The sequence below is a fragment of the Lotus japonicus genome, chromosome 4 (assembly GCF_012489685.1).
Source record: "Lotus japonicus ecotype B-129 chromosome 4, LjGifu_v1.2".
NCBI classification, from domain to species: Eukaryota; Viridiplantae; Streptophyta; class Magnoliopsida; order Fabales; family Fabaceae; genus Lotus; species Lotus japonicus.
Genome location: NC_080044.1, coordinates 43001331 through 43016853, shown reverse-complemented (window position 1 = coordinate 43016853; position 15523 = coordinate 43001331). Strand labels below are relative to the sequence as shown.

At 36.2% G+C, this 15523-nt stretch overlaps 3 protein-coding genes across 3 annotated transcripts; 1 reads left to right on the top strand and 2 right to left on the bottom strand.

Annotated features, from left to right (window-relative positions):
- Positions 1-154: 154 nt before the first annotated feature.
- LOC130711892 (pentatricopeptide repeat-containing protein At5g46580, chloroplastic) lies at positions 155-2677 on the bottom strand. The gene has a single exon (XM_057561664.1). It carries the CDS (start codon positions 2619-2621, stop codon positions 480-482), a length of 2142 nt encoding a protein of 713 aa, XP_057417647.1. The 5' UTR covers positions 2622-2677; the 3' UTR covers positions 155-479.
- A 5625-nt stretch (positions 2678-8302) lies between these two features.
- Positions 8303-11497, top strand: LOC130711893 (NAC domain-containing protein 71-like). The gene is made up of 4 exons (XM_057561665.1): positions 8303-9069; positions 9612-9904; positions 10214-10507; positions 10743-11497. The coding sequence occupies exons 1-4, from the start codon at positions 8913-8915 to the stop codon at positions 11028-11030; spliced, it is 1032 nt and encodes a 343-aa protein (XP_057417648.1). The 5' UTR covers positions 8303-8912; the 3' UTR covers positions 11031-11497.
- A 1390-nt stretch (positions 11498-12887) lies between these two features.
- Positions 12888-13921, bottom strand: LOC130716086 (uncharacterized). The gene is made up of 2 exons (XM_057566274.1): positions 13627-13921; positions 12888-13530 (listed from the first exon to the last, which is right to left on the bottom strand). The coding sequence occupies exons 1-2, from the start codon at positions 13799-13801 to the stop codon at positions 13013-13015; spliced, it is 693 nt and encodes a 230-aa protein (XP_057422257.1). The 5' UTR covers positions 13802-13921; the 3' UTR covers positions 12888-13012.
- Between the last annotated feature and the right edge of the window lie 1602 nt (positions 13922-15523).

Sequence of the window (15523 nt, the reverse complement as noted above, 5' to 3'; positions counted from 1 at the left end):
TTCATACAGTTAGTTTTTTTTACACTGTTAGTATTTATCTTTCCGTTAATTAAGATGTGTGGTTTAAGATTTTAGTTTATTAACGCTGATTCATGTTGAAACCAATGTGCTAAAATTTGCAACTTTTGTGTTAAAATGTGTGTTTGCTGACCCGTTTTGTGAATGTGCTTGAATTTCTAGCATTCCAAAACAATTTGAATACATGTTAACGATCAATTCACAAAAGGCAGCAGCATGATTGCATCTAGCTTTTTACCCAAACTTGAAGATGCAAGACAAAAGTGGACAAGATAAAGGAACACTAAATTTCAGGGGTGTTTACATTCTAATAAATTGAGGGGAATATCACATCCCATCTCCCTTGGCTTCAACTCTCCACTTCTTGACATTTTAAGATAAAATAGACTTGCAAGCATCGTTGTTACGTATTGCCCATAGCCAAAAGAGGTGAATGTCACTGAGCTTCTCTTCTCTACATTCTATGTTGCCGTAGTGGTTGAGAGAAACTTTGATTGTATCCAAGAGACTAAATCCTCTCTAGTTGCAATAAAAGAGCCAACTTTATCCTCACTCTGCCTAAATGGAGCAGCTAGTTTCCTCACATGAGAAGCAAAAGAAAGGTTCAATCCTTGGGCAAACTTATGAGCACCAGTACCTGTCTGGGCTAAGAAATACTCCGGCAGCGCCTCCTCTCGCTGAACAATTTTGGTGAGTGTCCACATCCACTCTTCTAGTGCAGTTAGAGCTGCACCAACTGACAATGATCGAACGTCTAAACACCATTCATACTCTGTCTTGCTGTGCAGACCTGGGTATAATCCATACAAGGTCCCCAAGTAGAGTAGTTCATGAGCTCTCTCTTGGAGATCTTTGCTTCTGCATATGTCAATCAAGCAGTTACAGAAGGGTCTTCTCACCTCAACCGTGGCATTACTTATGATACCCTTGAACTCTCCCTTCACAGTCTCAAAACTAGTTTCCTCATCTACAATCAACTGAATGAAAGCAACCAATTTTGGGTTAGCTTGCTGCAAACAAGCAAGGACCTTTTCCTCATCCTTGCTACCTTGAGATAGAGACAAAACGGATAACAAGCAACCACATAGCCTATCATCTAGTTTAACTCCTCTCTCCACTGAAACATTGAAAACTCGAACCAAATCATCGATTTCCATAGCCTTTCCCAAGCACTGAATCAAACAGGTGCACCCCATCACGTTTAGTTCAATACCCAACTTATTCATCTCTTCAAACAAGTTCATTGCCTTGTCAACATCCCCTTCACTCCCATATATGTTGAGCATTGCTGTGTAACTCCAACTGTCTGGCCTACAATGCTCAGACTGTTTCATGTCCCTGAATAGAGTTTCAGCTTCCTCCACCAACCCGACATCGGCGCACATATTCAACAATGTATTGTACAGAATAAAATCCATAGGCCAGCCATTTTCCTTCATCCGCTGCCACAGTTCTAACGCATCGCGAGACCACCTGGCCTTGCCATATATCTTGATCAATGCTGTTAGAGTCTTCTCGTTCGGCGCTATCCCCGAGTCAATCATTTCTTCAAACAGGCTCCGCGCAAACCCTGGCTTCCCAGCCTTTCCCATTGCCTCCAACAAGGTGTTGTACACAACTAAATTAGGCTGCACACTAAGAGACTTCATCTCTTGCAAAACATACCTAATCCCATCATAATCCCCAGCCTCCCCAAACATCTTCGCCAGCACAGAGAATGTGATAGGGTCAGGTTTCCACCCTGTTGCTCTACCTCTCTCATACAAACTCACCACCTCTTCAAACTTGCCTAACCTTGCATAAACATCTAATATAGCCGAATAAGTTACCTCGTCCGGCATCAAACCGGTCTTGTACATCCTCTCAAACCAGTACACAGCCTTATCAAACAGGTAGCACTTCTTGGCACAGCTGATGATAGTGGAGTAAGTGATGTTATCCAGTTGAATCCCATCATCAATCATCTGGTGTGCAAGTTCTTCAATCAGCTGAAACTGCCTCCCAAACCTCAAAGACTTCATTGTGACATTGTAGAAGATGGTTTCCATGGGTAACGAATCCTGGGTCGTCTTCATCCAGTTCAGAAACATAAGGGTCTTCTGCCATGCCTTCAAGCTGTTGAGCAGCAAAAGCGCGTTTTCCCTGGTAAGCGGAGCGTGTGGGATTTCCTCAAGACAAGCGGTGAAATCAGCGGCGTCACAATCATTCAGCTTCTGAGCAAAGCGCTGGAAATCTCTGAGCTGTGGATTGTATGAAGGAGAAGCACGTTTCTGCCTCTGGTGATTGAGCACAGGGCGCTTGGCCTTGGTGGGGTTGAGCCAGGTGGGTTTTGGTGGCTTTGACAGAACATGGGTTTGTTCTGAAGTGGGTAATGTGGTGTTGGAAAGGGGAGTGAGTTGGTCTGATAATGAAGTGTTCTTGTTCTTGTTCTTGTTGTTGTTGGATGTGTCTGATGTTGGTGAAAGGGGAGCTTCTGTGTTGGAATTGGAAGTGGCAGCACATTTTCTATGAGTCTTTGACCTTGAAGGGGAAGTGATGGTGAACCTTGTTCTTATGGTGTCAGTGAAGTAGATATCTACAATGGTGGAGAGAGGAGCAGCCATTAGAGTTCAGGGGTTTGGTTTGGTTTTCCTACCAAGATGTTTCAAGATATTGTAATTTATGACCTTATCTTTACTTTGAAATCAGATTATTTTTGGGAGATCAAAGATGTGACGATTTCACAAATTTTTTTGGCAAAAAAGGAAAAGGAAAATAAGAGACATATTTTGGGCTTTGGTTTTTGCAGGTTGGAGTTTTATAAGCCATATTTTTGGGTTTGAGAATTGCCTGGGCATCACCCACAATATGGAAATCAGCTTGTGTTTTACATTTTGCCCAATACTACTTTAGATCCCACTTTCTATCAAAAAAAAAAAAAAGAAGACAGCACATCAGCAACAAATTAAAAAGAAAGTATAATTGTTCCCAAGTAGCATATGCAACGAATAAAGATTGATGTACACGAAAAATGGTGTAGACCTCTAGAGAGAGATAAAAAGAGATGAGATAAGTTATGAATGTGATCTATGATATGATGTAATTAAAAGAAAGAAATAGAGAGAAAAAAGAGTGTCCCGAGATGTCTGCATTGTTTGGTAGTCTATGAATGATTGCTGATATGCAATACAACAATTTCACGTAGTAGTTCACCAGCTCGCCCCTTAAGTAAGTAGTTGAAGGTTCGATTTTTAACTCTCGTGAATTGAAAAACTCATTGGGCAGCCTCCGCTTAGTGCGCTGACAATGGAGCAATGAATTAGTCTCACGATTATCGATTGTGGGAATACCTTAACTAACACTGGAAAATAAAAAATCGGAGTTCGAGGAGATTCTCTACCCACACAAGTGGGTGTTTCTCTCTCTCTCCTTAGAAAATCTCAAATGAGGGTTGCTTAATCAAGTTGAAACACTTAAGTAACATTGCTTATTTTGGAGCACCATTGGAATAATATGACATGATAGCTCTTATTACTTAAATTTTAGCATTTAAGCAATGGTTGCTTATTTTCTTCTACTTGCTTTTGCATTAACAAAACATATTTTCTCTATCCTTCATAAAAATTCAAGCTAAAATGGTAATACAAAATATAAATCTATAAAAGACAGTAAGACCCAACCAAAAGTAAAATAAACAATCGTGGTTGCAGTAAAATTGCATGAATTTAGATCTATGATTTTCACTCTCCTATCACGAGGTTTAAGTCATCAAAGTACCTCATGCCCGTAAGGTGTGATCAAGTCTCAACTTTTTGAGATATGGTTTTTTTTTTTGCAACTAGTAATTGAGAAGAAAAGAAAGCTAAGAACAAAATAGAGACTTGATTTTTCGCCTCGGGTTAGAGGCCTGGATCAAAAGCTCTAATGGAGCTTGGGTTTGTTTGTTTGATATTTTTTTTTAAGTTGTGATGTGTTAAAGTTTGAGTGAGCGTGTTTTTTATTGTTAATTGTTAATATTAATCTAAAATTGTAGAATCACTCTATCTATATCATACTTTTCCTTATGTGCAAGTGTTATTTAAATAGTTATCTGTTAAAATTTTGTGTTTATCTTCCTTTTCATATATTGAATAGGTGAGATCATTTAAATATTTACAGAGGAAAAAAAAGTATAATTACTCCCAGGAGCGTAGCCAAGATTTTAATATTGGAGTGGCTAAAGATCAAATAAAAATTAATTTTACTTTCTTTTTTTTATAAACAATATTCATTTTTAGAAATTACTTTTATGTATAATTTCTAAAAACATCATTCATTTTATCAAGTATTATTATATCAAACATAATGTTATCCAACAATGATCTAAGCGACACCACATGTATTTATCAATTAATATAATTGATATTTTTATAAGAAGAAGAAATACATAATTAGTTTGAGTATAAGAGATACGAACGAACTCATAAATTTTTTAAAACTGAAAATGAGAATAAATAAAAAAATCCAAAAATATGTCTCTTTCGGTTGAGTTTGAACCCAAGGCTGGTGGGTTAATTATCCGTGTGCGTACCGCTGTCTTTGCCACAGTGTGCTAAACAATATAAGTTACCTGATAATATAAATTAAGTTTACCATTAGGGCCATAAGAAAAATATGCATAATAACCAATTAAAAATCGAAAAGATGTGGGCGCGACGACACTGGTGAGCCACCCCAGTGCCTCCGCCCCTGATTTCTCCCAAGTACACGCTCATTATCCTGTCATTAATGTTACTTACACACCTCTTTTTGAGGTGGAAGAGGTGGAATGAGGAGAGGGATAGAAATAAAAGAAAAAGTAAGAGAGAGAAAGTATGAGATGTGATAAATGATAAGAGGAGAGAGATAGAAACAAAAATAGGTAGAAATAAGGTGTTTAAAAAATGAGGTGTGTATATATCATTGTTGTTATCATGTAGCTTCAGCTTAGGAAGAAAATTTTGGCACTGCGATACCATTTCTTACAAATTTTCAACAATAATTTTCAATGCTAGCTTATGTAAATGAACGATTAAACTTGTATCTCTAGGTACGATTAAACATGTAACTAAGGCACCAAACCTTAGTGAAGACTTTGTAAATGACTTTCGAGATAATATTACGTTTCAGTTATCTTGCACTTGCAATTGTTCAATAAACATGTCGGCTTTGTTCCGCTCAGCTGACTCTTTGACAAGATGAGTCTTAGTTTGGTCGTCTCACCTTATCAACATGATTTCACCTTATGAAATCTTTGGTCCATCCGAGATGATATTGGATCTTGCGGTCATTTGCACACTACTTTTGAACATTCTTTGAGGCTTTTGATTTGCTCGTTATATCCTCCCAGTCCCACTATGTGAACGCATAACTGCTAGTGTCAAAATAACTATGCGATAGCGAAAGGAACAGTTAATCATGAGCAGTGATACTATATATTGTAATGGGCAAGAATGTGACAATTCCATAATACGTGCAAATCTATGTTGTGTGTGGGATCCATAAAACCAAAGTGTAATGTAACGATACATTAATTATTGGGTTCATTTCTTTTTGCCTTTTTCAGATCTAAAAAGAGTGGCAATTAAGGTACTTCAAGGCCATGCTCCCTTATTGCTACTTTGCCAAAATAAACTTTTTATTCTTAGCCGCTCAAGCTAGGAGAAAAATACACCGTACCTATGATTTAAACATACTACTATTAACGGTTGAGAGGGTTGCGATGGTAATAGATTCAATTTCATAGCAAGTGAAGCTTTAAAGAAAAGTTCATTCTTTAATTACCTTTTCCCCACCCTGAACATAAAAGGCAGAGAGTGAACCCCAACTACCCATTTCATGTTTTCCAAAATTAATTCCACTAAGTAATGGTAGTTAGATTTGAAATTAAGTGATAAGTATACCCCATAAAGGTAAGAATGATCCAACTCAACCAGAATCAGGTGTTAAATAAGGGATAATTAGTTTTCCATTATGGTGATAAACATGCAAGAAGTTCCACTAATAGACCAAGATTATGGTTGGCAAAGAGTCACAGGCTGGTCCTACTAAGACGAATATAGAGGGGGCTTAATGTGAAGATGTAAATGTGAATTGGGAAGGGGGAAACGAGCTTCTTAAAAGATAAAAAATCTGATTAAGCACTTTTGGAGAGTTTCCTTTTTGGAAGGATTGAACCCCACTTGATGACACCATCTCACTTTAAAGTGTTTTGTCCGATTCAAGATGACGTGGAAGAAACTTGACGGTAGAGGCTGCTCCATGGAATCCTCCATCCATGTACATTCAAGATGTTATTTAGTTCAAGTTAAAAAAAAATGGGACCAAAAAAAAAATGTTACTTAGAAGCTTGCTATGAAAGACAAGATGAATTCATTGATCTCCAACTATATATGGTTACTTATGGGAAAGGAGCACTTCAAAACAAATGAGTGTATCGGGTGAAGGAAGACCATAATGGGTCCAAGAGATACAAGGTTCTACTAGTTGTCAAATGATTTTAGCAAAAAGAAGGAATTAACTACACTAAAATCTTTGCTTGTGAAGCTTAGTACTATTAAGTATTGTGAGCAGTGAAGATCGAGCAATTAGACGTGAAGACTTCGCTTCTTCATACACTTAGATGAGGAGATCTACATACACCAACCTGGAGGTTTCTCAGAAGGGAAAAAGAACATGATGTGTATGTTAAAGATGAGCTTGTATGGCCAGAAAAAAGCTCCAAGACAATGGTATAGAAAGTTTGGAAGCTCCATGCACAAGTAAGGTTCCCAAAAGTGCAATGCAAACCACTCATGTTTCTTCAAGAGTTATAAGTCCAGTTATATCATTTTGGTACTTTATGTCGATGATATGTTAGTATCAGATTCATATATGAACAAGATAAAAAACTTGAATATGCAATTGTAAAAATAATTTGACATGAAGGACTTGTGTCAAACAAAGAAGATTATTGGCATGCAAATCACAACATATAAGCAAAAATGAATTTTGTAGTTATCTTAGGTAGAGTACATTAACTGTGTTTCGCAAAGATCGAACATGAGCCATTTTCTAGCCGGTTAGCAGGTCGTTGGCTAGTCATTTTTGCATATCCAAGGATCAATCCCCTCAGGCGGAGAAAGAAAGGCACTTCATGACTAATGATTTCGTATGTTTTAGTCATCAAAAGTTTGATGTACGCTATGGTCTGTACTATGCCATATATTGATCATGTAGTGGGAGTTGTCAACAGGTTTATGGCAAATTCTAGAAAATCTCATTCGAGAACAGTCAAGTGGATTGTGTGGAATCTACAAGGTACCACAAATAAGTGTTTGTACTTTGGAAAAAGATAATTAAAAGTACAAGACTGCGTAGACTCGGGCTTCAAAAGTGGAGTAGATTACCGAAGTAACAAGAACTACAAGATTATGTAGACGCGCACTTCAAAGGTGGAGTAGATTACCAAAGTAACTAGAACTTTCAATGTCAGGAGAGAGAGAGAGAGAATGTAATTAATCAAAAAAAGTCAAAGAAAGGGAGAAATTCTATCAAGAGTGGTTTTAAGACTCGCATGGACAATGACTTTTGCACTTCATGCAGAGAATTCAAATGTGAGTTGAAATCTCACACTATAAGCGAGGTGAAAACTTTATAATAGATGTGACCAATAAACTCAGTGCCTAAAGGTTTTGAATAAAGTTGTGGGTTGGATTCTCTTGGTGGTCTTTGGTGATGGCCCATTAGTACATGATATCATGTTTTGGGCTCTATGTGTCTTCTAAGTTCTAACCCTCCCAACATTTAACCTTAGAATTGAACGGGCCAATGTTGAACATACTAATCAAGACCCTTTGAAAATTGGAATGCACTTTGATGAAATTAGAGGCATATTCCTTAGCTTTTGCTAATGATTTAACGCAAGCTAAAGCATTACTTTAGTGCTAAAATCCATTATTTAAATGAGATGCGGAGGAAGAGACATTGATCAGAGATAACTATGTAAGACCATGTAAAAAGTGGAACAATCTTCACTCAAGAACTAACTTTTGACGTAGAGTTAGGTCAAATCTGAATTCAACGAGAAGAAACTCTTGGCAAGAACATGTTATAGAAGCCACAAATTATTTGAATTGGCGGTAAGTGAACTAAAGTTTGTAGGTGTGAACTGGTTGGAGTGGTGGGCCATTTTGCTTTGGAATTTTGGGTGCACTTATGACAAGTGATCTCAGACTTTCGGTGTGCTCAATTTTGCACTATAGGATCCCTTCCCAAATGCTATAAATAACACACCATCAGTAACCTGTGTTTTTACTCTATCACCATCAGTCCATCACACTAATTTCAAGTGTAGTTCTCAACTTGTTCATTCTAAATTCTGAGCCTTAATTAGCCCCCCTTTGAAAACTTGAGCCAAAATTTATTGAGTTGTTCTCATTTTTTGCTTTGCTCACACTTGGGGTTAAAAGTTGGTAGTTAACTTCTGAGTACTGTTCAGTTCATTTCATTCTTCTTTTTTCTGTTCCAGCTTTTGAATTTTCAGGTTTGAATATTAAGGGGAGGAGGTGAGGTTGGGTGGGATAGCTGCCATAAGACACAGCTACTTTCTTCAGGACCATGATCCCTGCATTCAGCGGATGCACTCTGTGGAAGTTTCACTTGATTCTTGACAGAAAAACTATTCTAGACAAAAGTTTCTATTTTGGATCTTCCACATCTTTAATAGATAAAATTTTGGCACTTAACAATAATTCTCAATATATCAAATTACTTAAAACAGATTCTGGTCTCTACTACTTACTTTTGCTTACTTTTGGGGTTTTATTTTCTTCTGGTGCCTATAGCTTTTGTCATTTCTTTCTTCCTAATCCTCAGCTTCACAACTTTTTGTTGGTCAAGAAGCATAAAAAGTTAATATGGAAGGGGCACCACTGCCACCAGGTTTTCGTTTCCATCCTACTGATGAAGAACTAGTTGGATACTACCTTAAAAGAAAAGTGGAGGGGCTTGAAATTGAGCTTGAAGTTATCCCTGTGATTGATTTTTACAAATTTGATCCATGGGAGTTGCCCGGTAATCTTCACTTTCACATTTTGATCATAAAAGCCATTATATGTAAACATGCACAGATTTTTTTTTCTACATGCATGACTAAGTGTGGCATATCAAGTATAAACCATTGATTGCATGCAAATTGATTCAAAATAAATTGCGGAAAGAATCTCACGGTGGTGGATAGTCACAAAACCTGAGAAACTGCTTCTGTCCACTGTGATTTTCTAGCGTGTATCTAAACATTCAGTGAATAGCTTCTAGGTTTTAAAATTAATCCTAAGGAGAAAAGAAGCTGATACAAACAGGGTATAAGAAATAGAGACTTTATGAATACTAATAGTACTATGCTAGAAAGCAATGTTTTGTTTGTCTTTCTTTTCTACACTTTTTCTTTAACTGTTGATCATTCTCAACAGCATAGCTTTTAGGTTGTAAAAGCCGGTTCAATGGGCTTTCTTTAGTCAAGCTTAGGAAAAAGCAATGACTTTATTTTTAAACAAATATTTTTACTGCATTATTTCTTCTAAGGAAATGTAAGTAGACTAATTTGTGAAATGCAGAGAAATCGTTTCTTCCAAGACGAGATTTGGAGTGGTTTTTCTTCTGTCCAAGGGATCGCAAGTACCCAAATGGATCAAGAACAAATAGAGCTACAAAAGCTGGGTATTGGAAAGCCACTGGAAAAGACAGAAAAGTGATAAGCCAGTGTGATGATGCATCCACTGTCACAGGGTACCGCAAGACACTGGTTTTCTATCTTGGAAGGGCTCCTCTTGGGGATAGAACTCACTGGGTCATGCATGAGTATCGCCTCTGTGATGATGATCCTGGACAAGCCTCACCATGTTTTAAGGTACAATACACATCCAGTTTCGTATCATGGATTTAGCTTTGGATTGGTCTTTATTTGACAGTATCATTAAAAAAGGAATTTGGATTCCCTGCACTTAAGGAATCCTAAATCCACTGAAGTTGGAGACCTAATCGTTAATCTCGACCGGACAACTCTGATTTAAATCGGTTGATTTTATGATCAGAGTTGTCTAATTAAGATCAGACGGTCGCATACCCCTGAGTTCAGTGAATGCAGGATTCTCTGACGGCAGAGAATCCAGGTCCTTGAAAAAGGCTAAAGTTTGTATGTGTGTTGTCACTGTTGTAGGGTGGTTTTGCTTTGTGCCGAGTTACTAAGAAGAATGAGAAGACAAGTTACTCACATGGAGAACAAAAGGGGAAGGAGGGTGCAAGCAGTTCCATCAATGGGAGTGACACCTCTTTAAGATTCTCTGGTGACGGTTCCTCTCAAGCAAGCCACCTGAATAATGAGAGTCATTATTCAAGCCCTGTTACTTCTCCATACAATGTGGCTCCAGTGCCAGATACCAACCAAGCTTTCACAGAAACCAACCCTTCAAACTTCTGGATCTCTTCTAACATGATTCTTGATTCTTCAAAGGTATATTGGTTTTTTTTTTTCATTATATGAGCAAATAAGGAAACTTGAGATTGAATAGCCAAATTCTTTGCATATTCAGATCAGTTTCTCTTTTCTAAGAATCAATACTGAAACTCAATAGCTACTTACAAGACCCTCGCTCCATATTTGATTATAACTTTGAAATCAATTGTAGGAAAATTTTCGCACATGCACTCTAGAGACGTTACTCATGTTTTTGTCACATTAACTGCAGGACTATGCTCAAGTACAAGATGTTGTGTCTGAATATTCTCCTAGGTATGGCTTACCAAGTGCAGTGACACCAAGGCAATCATCAGAACAAGAACAAACAGAAATTTCATCTAGTTTATCTAACTCAAATTTTAATGCAGAAATTGAATTTTCTGATAATCTCAGTCAAATTGGGTGCATGTCACCTTGCACAAGCCATGGGAATTTCATGGACTTTTATGGAAATTTTGATGCTCCCTATGAAGGTTATCATCAAATTAATTCAGTCCCACATCCAGATCCCTTTTAACTACAATCTGAAAACAAAAGGAAGATCATTCTCTCACTTTTCTTATAGTGCATGGTGTCAAATTGGGATCAAATGTCCAATTTGAAGGCAAAGATGAGAATTAGTGATCTGTGGTTGCTGGAAGACATTTTAGTATGGTTGTGATAAAACATTGTGGGGGGGTTAATTAGCTGGAGTTTCACTTGATGTGGCATCTTAAAGTATCTCTGAGACAAAGCTTTTTAATGTATGTCTTAGAGTGTTAAATAATGAGTCCTACCTTAGCTATGTACCAGGCAGAAAATGTTTTCTGCTTGAAGTGCTTTTGGATATTTTTATTATTTAGGGCTGTTATGTAGAATGCCCAGGTGCATCTCTTTTTTCGATTTTGCCCGGAGTTGGTTGTTGTTCTATGAAATAAGATTATGGTCGCGTTTGGAAGAACTTATTTTACAGCATCAACATTTATGCAAGTGTTTTAAACGAGATACCTATAAGTAATTTTGAGCTTGTTTACATAAGTTTTTCCTGGAGTCTACTAGCGATTTAAATACCCTTATTACAGATGCTGCATTGTTTTATATAAACATATATACATACATTGCAATATAATTATAGCAGACCTGAGCTTTATGTGTTATGTTTCTCCTACTGAAACTCTTACAGTAACAATTATGCAGCAGAGGGGTTCCAATAATTAAAAAATGAAGAGCATTGTCCTGTCAAGACCTTTATGTGTTATTTCTATTCCTTTGTCTTATAAAACATCTTTAAGGATGACTTTATTTAAGGATTAAGAAATTTATTTAATATTTTCAATTCTCATCTCACTAATCCTTTCCTAGTCATTATATTTAATGAAGATATCAAAAGAAACAAAGTTGAGATAAAAAAACTCACACTCTTGATTTCACAGTTAAAAAGAAACAAAGTTATGGAGTACTTGATTACACTGCAAATGTACACATGACATCAGATTTACATGCCGTCCAATGTGTGCAAATTATTCTGCCAAATAGATTCTCTCACATCAAAATTTAACATGACTTTATCAGATGAAATGTTTATGACTTCCTCTCTTTTCAAGAAACATTTAAGTGTTTGGAAATTAGTTGTGCCCACAATCCAATGCATGTTTAGATAGAAGCAATAACTTGAAGCTTCAACCGGATATGCACGTCTGCCGTCTTCCAGACATGGTTCTAAACATACAATAAATAGGTAGCATCCTAATAATATCCATTAAGAATTATGAAAAGAGAAATATAAACACAAAAAAATGATAATATGAGAAGGAACTCTCGTAGTCCCCATATATTAGTGAGAATCTCTCCATAGAAGCCTTAGTACTAATCTGATAATGTATGACTTTCATGGATCACTATCTTAAAGGGCCAACAATTCCAAAACTATTTAAATAACACACTATCTAATCTGATAACGCCTATTACAGATTCTCCTGCCCTAATACAACCTCACCACCTACCCAAAGTGCAGTCTAAACGTTTATCTGTGGTTTTTATCTCACTAAGCAAAGTTTTTATATGGTTGTTTAACCAAAACTCCTTCAACTAATATCCTCCACTAGCTGAATTGAAGACGAAATGAGTGAAAAGCATCCTCAACAGAAGTTAATTTAAACATATAATTGTCACTTTACATTTCCTGGTGAATCTTTCAAATGAAAGATGAGACTAAAGGCTTAATTAAGTATCATAGTAGGGGCATGGCCTCTTTATAGATACAGGGAGACACGTTTTAACTAAGCGTTTCTGACAATAAGCACTTATCGCAAAAACGCTTACTCATGAAGCTTATTGAAATAAACTCAAATTATGTGATTGGTATAAGCGCTTATTCACAAGTTAATATGAACAGTTTAGTAAAATGAACTCAAAATAACTTATAGTAGGTCACAAACTATTTACATAATCTCTGTCAAGCAGGGCCATAGACACTAATGATCAAAGGAAGTACGTACCACTTACCTTTTGTACAAAATTCTAGTATAAGCTTGCAATTTTGGGACTGCAAAACACTTCCACTTCTTGCAGAACTGCCCTTGACTCATCACCAAAAATAGACTCCTTACCATCCTCCCTCTTAGCATAAGACAGTCCCAATCTAGACTTAGCTTGTCTCAAGTCACCAATCCCAGAATTGGTATCAGGCCCTGCAAAACCACCCATAACCGGAGCTAATGGAGGCCCAATAAGAAGCCCATCGGCCCCAAACTGCGGCCCGCCGCGAGCATAATCAAACAGGGCTGCACCACTTCCACCAACCTTGGGTAAAACGATGGGTTCAGCTTCAATGTCTGCCCAATAAAATAGAAAGGGATCAAATGTATCATAGTAGTCATCAGTGCTCCTATAACCTTCAGGGTTGAATGCACCAAACTTGAAATTTTTGTTTGTGTAGCCAATTATCACACATGGACCCTTGAAGTCACAGCAATTGTGGAAATCAGCTGCACTGAATCCATCAATTGTAGCTCTGTAGCAGCATTTCAGCTCCTTCCCTGATCACAAATGTGCTAAAAATCAGATATATGATTCAACATTTTTTCATGGGAATTTTGCTATCTTGAAGAGAGATTGAGAGAGGAAATATGTACCTTTTAAGAATGTTTTGTCAACCAGAGAAGTTGAGAAAGTGAGATCAATGTCATGGTAGTTAATCTGAGGTTTGTTGTCAGCAACTCCTTTTCTGCCTATGTTCCAACCGAATAAGCAATTTGGGCTTGTCTTCCTCCCTTGGAAAGATAGAGAGTTTGGGATACAAGATGCCATCCACAGATGACTAACCAAACACTATGTATCCATATTCTGAACTTGCTCCACAAAAACATGTTTCATCACCTTATCCATAATTTGCTCATGAAATATCTTGCATCCCTTTCCGTAAGTTCTTGGAACAAAATGATACATGGGCTCCATTTTCAATAGTGAGGGACCAAAATCACATATCATATACTCTCTCCTTTTCTATTTAACTGTCTAGTTTGAGCGGAGACATACATATAAGGGTGTGATTAATTTTATTTGTTTTTAGAAAAAGTGAGGATTATTTTTCTATTTTACCCTTTAAAGTATGTGTTATTTCTCTTCATTTATTGTACTGATAAAGACATTTATTGTAAAAACATCATTTAATGGTCTCTTGAAATACTAAGTGGACAGTTAAATAGGAACAATTTTTTTTCTTCAAAAGTAGACAGTTAAATAGGAACGGAGGGAGTATAATAGTAGTGAAGGACTAAAAATACAATTAAGCTTAATAAAAAGTTTTGGTGAAATACTCCCTCCAGTCCTATTTATAAGCATGAAAGATAAGAAAAATCTTGGTTCTTTTTATAAGAACCAAATGAAAGTTTGAGCTATATTAATTATTTTTTTCCAATGATGCCCTTATTAATTCTAACTTGTAAAATGTGTCTCATTAATTATTCTCTCTCTTTCTCACTTTCCAACATTAATAACAAAGGGTAATTTTGGAAGTTTATAAATTCAAGACATATTTAATGCATTTTATCTAGTTTAACTATATTTCTTAAACTATGTGAATTTTTTTTTTATTGCTTATATATAGAACCGGAGAGAGTAGTAGATTTGACGAGCTCAATATTGTTGCCCTTTCAATTGGTGCATTGAAATTTTTTTGTCCTTAGGCTTTGTTTGGCCCAACTTATTTTGAACTTAAAAACTACTCCCTCCGTTCCTATTTAATTGTCCGGGAAGAGAAGAAACACACATATTAAGGAGTGCTATTAATTTTGTTGATTTTCATAAAAGTAGTATTTGTTTTTCATTTTTACCCTTTAGATTGCATTTTATCTTTCTTCATATATTGTTCTGATAAGGGTATTAGTTGTAAAAACATCATTTAATGCTCTCTTGAAATGCTAAATTGACAGTTAAATAGGAACAAATTATTTTTCTCAAAGTGGACAGATAAATAGGAACGAAGGAAGTACTTTTAAGTCAAAGTTAAAAACAAGAGCTTTTAAAAAAGTAGAAGCCGTTTGTCCATAGGCTTTGTTTGGCCCAACTTATTTTGGAGTTATTTTCTCCGTTTCACTTATAAAATAATGTCATGTCATTTAAAAGTATCATTTTGAGGTTATAAAATTCATATAAAAGATTTTTTAATTTTTTAACAAATGGAAAGAAAAAGATTTGTTTTACTATTCCCTCCGGTCCTATTTATAAGCAAAAAAAAAAAATTCACATAGTTTAAGAAATGTAGTTAAACTAGATAAACTGCATTAAATATGTCTTGAATCAAAATAAACTTCCAAAATTACCCTTTGTTATTAGTGTTGGAAAGTGAGAAAGAGAGAGAATAATTAATGAGAGTATGAGACACATTTTACAAGTTAGAATGAATAAGGACATCATTGGAAAAAAAATAATTAATATAGCTCAAACTTTCATTTGATTCTTATAAAAAAGACCAAGATTTTTCTTCTCTTTCATGCTTATAAATAGGACTGGAGGTAGTACATCAGAAAA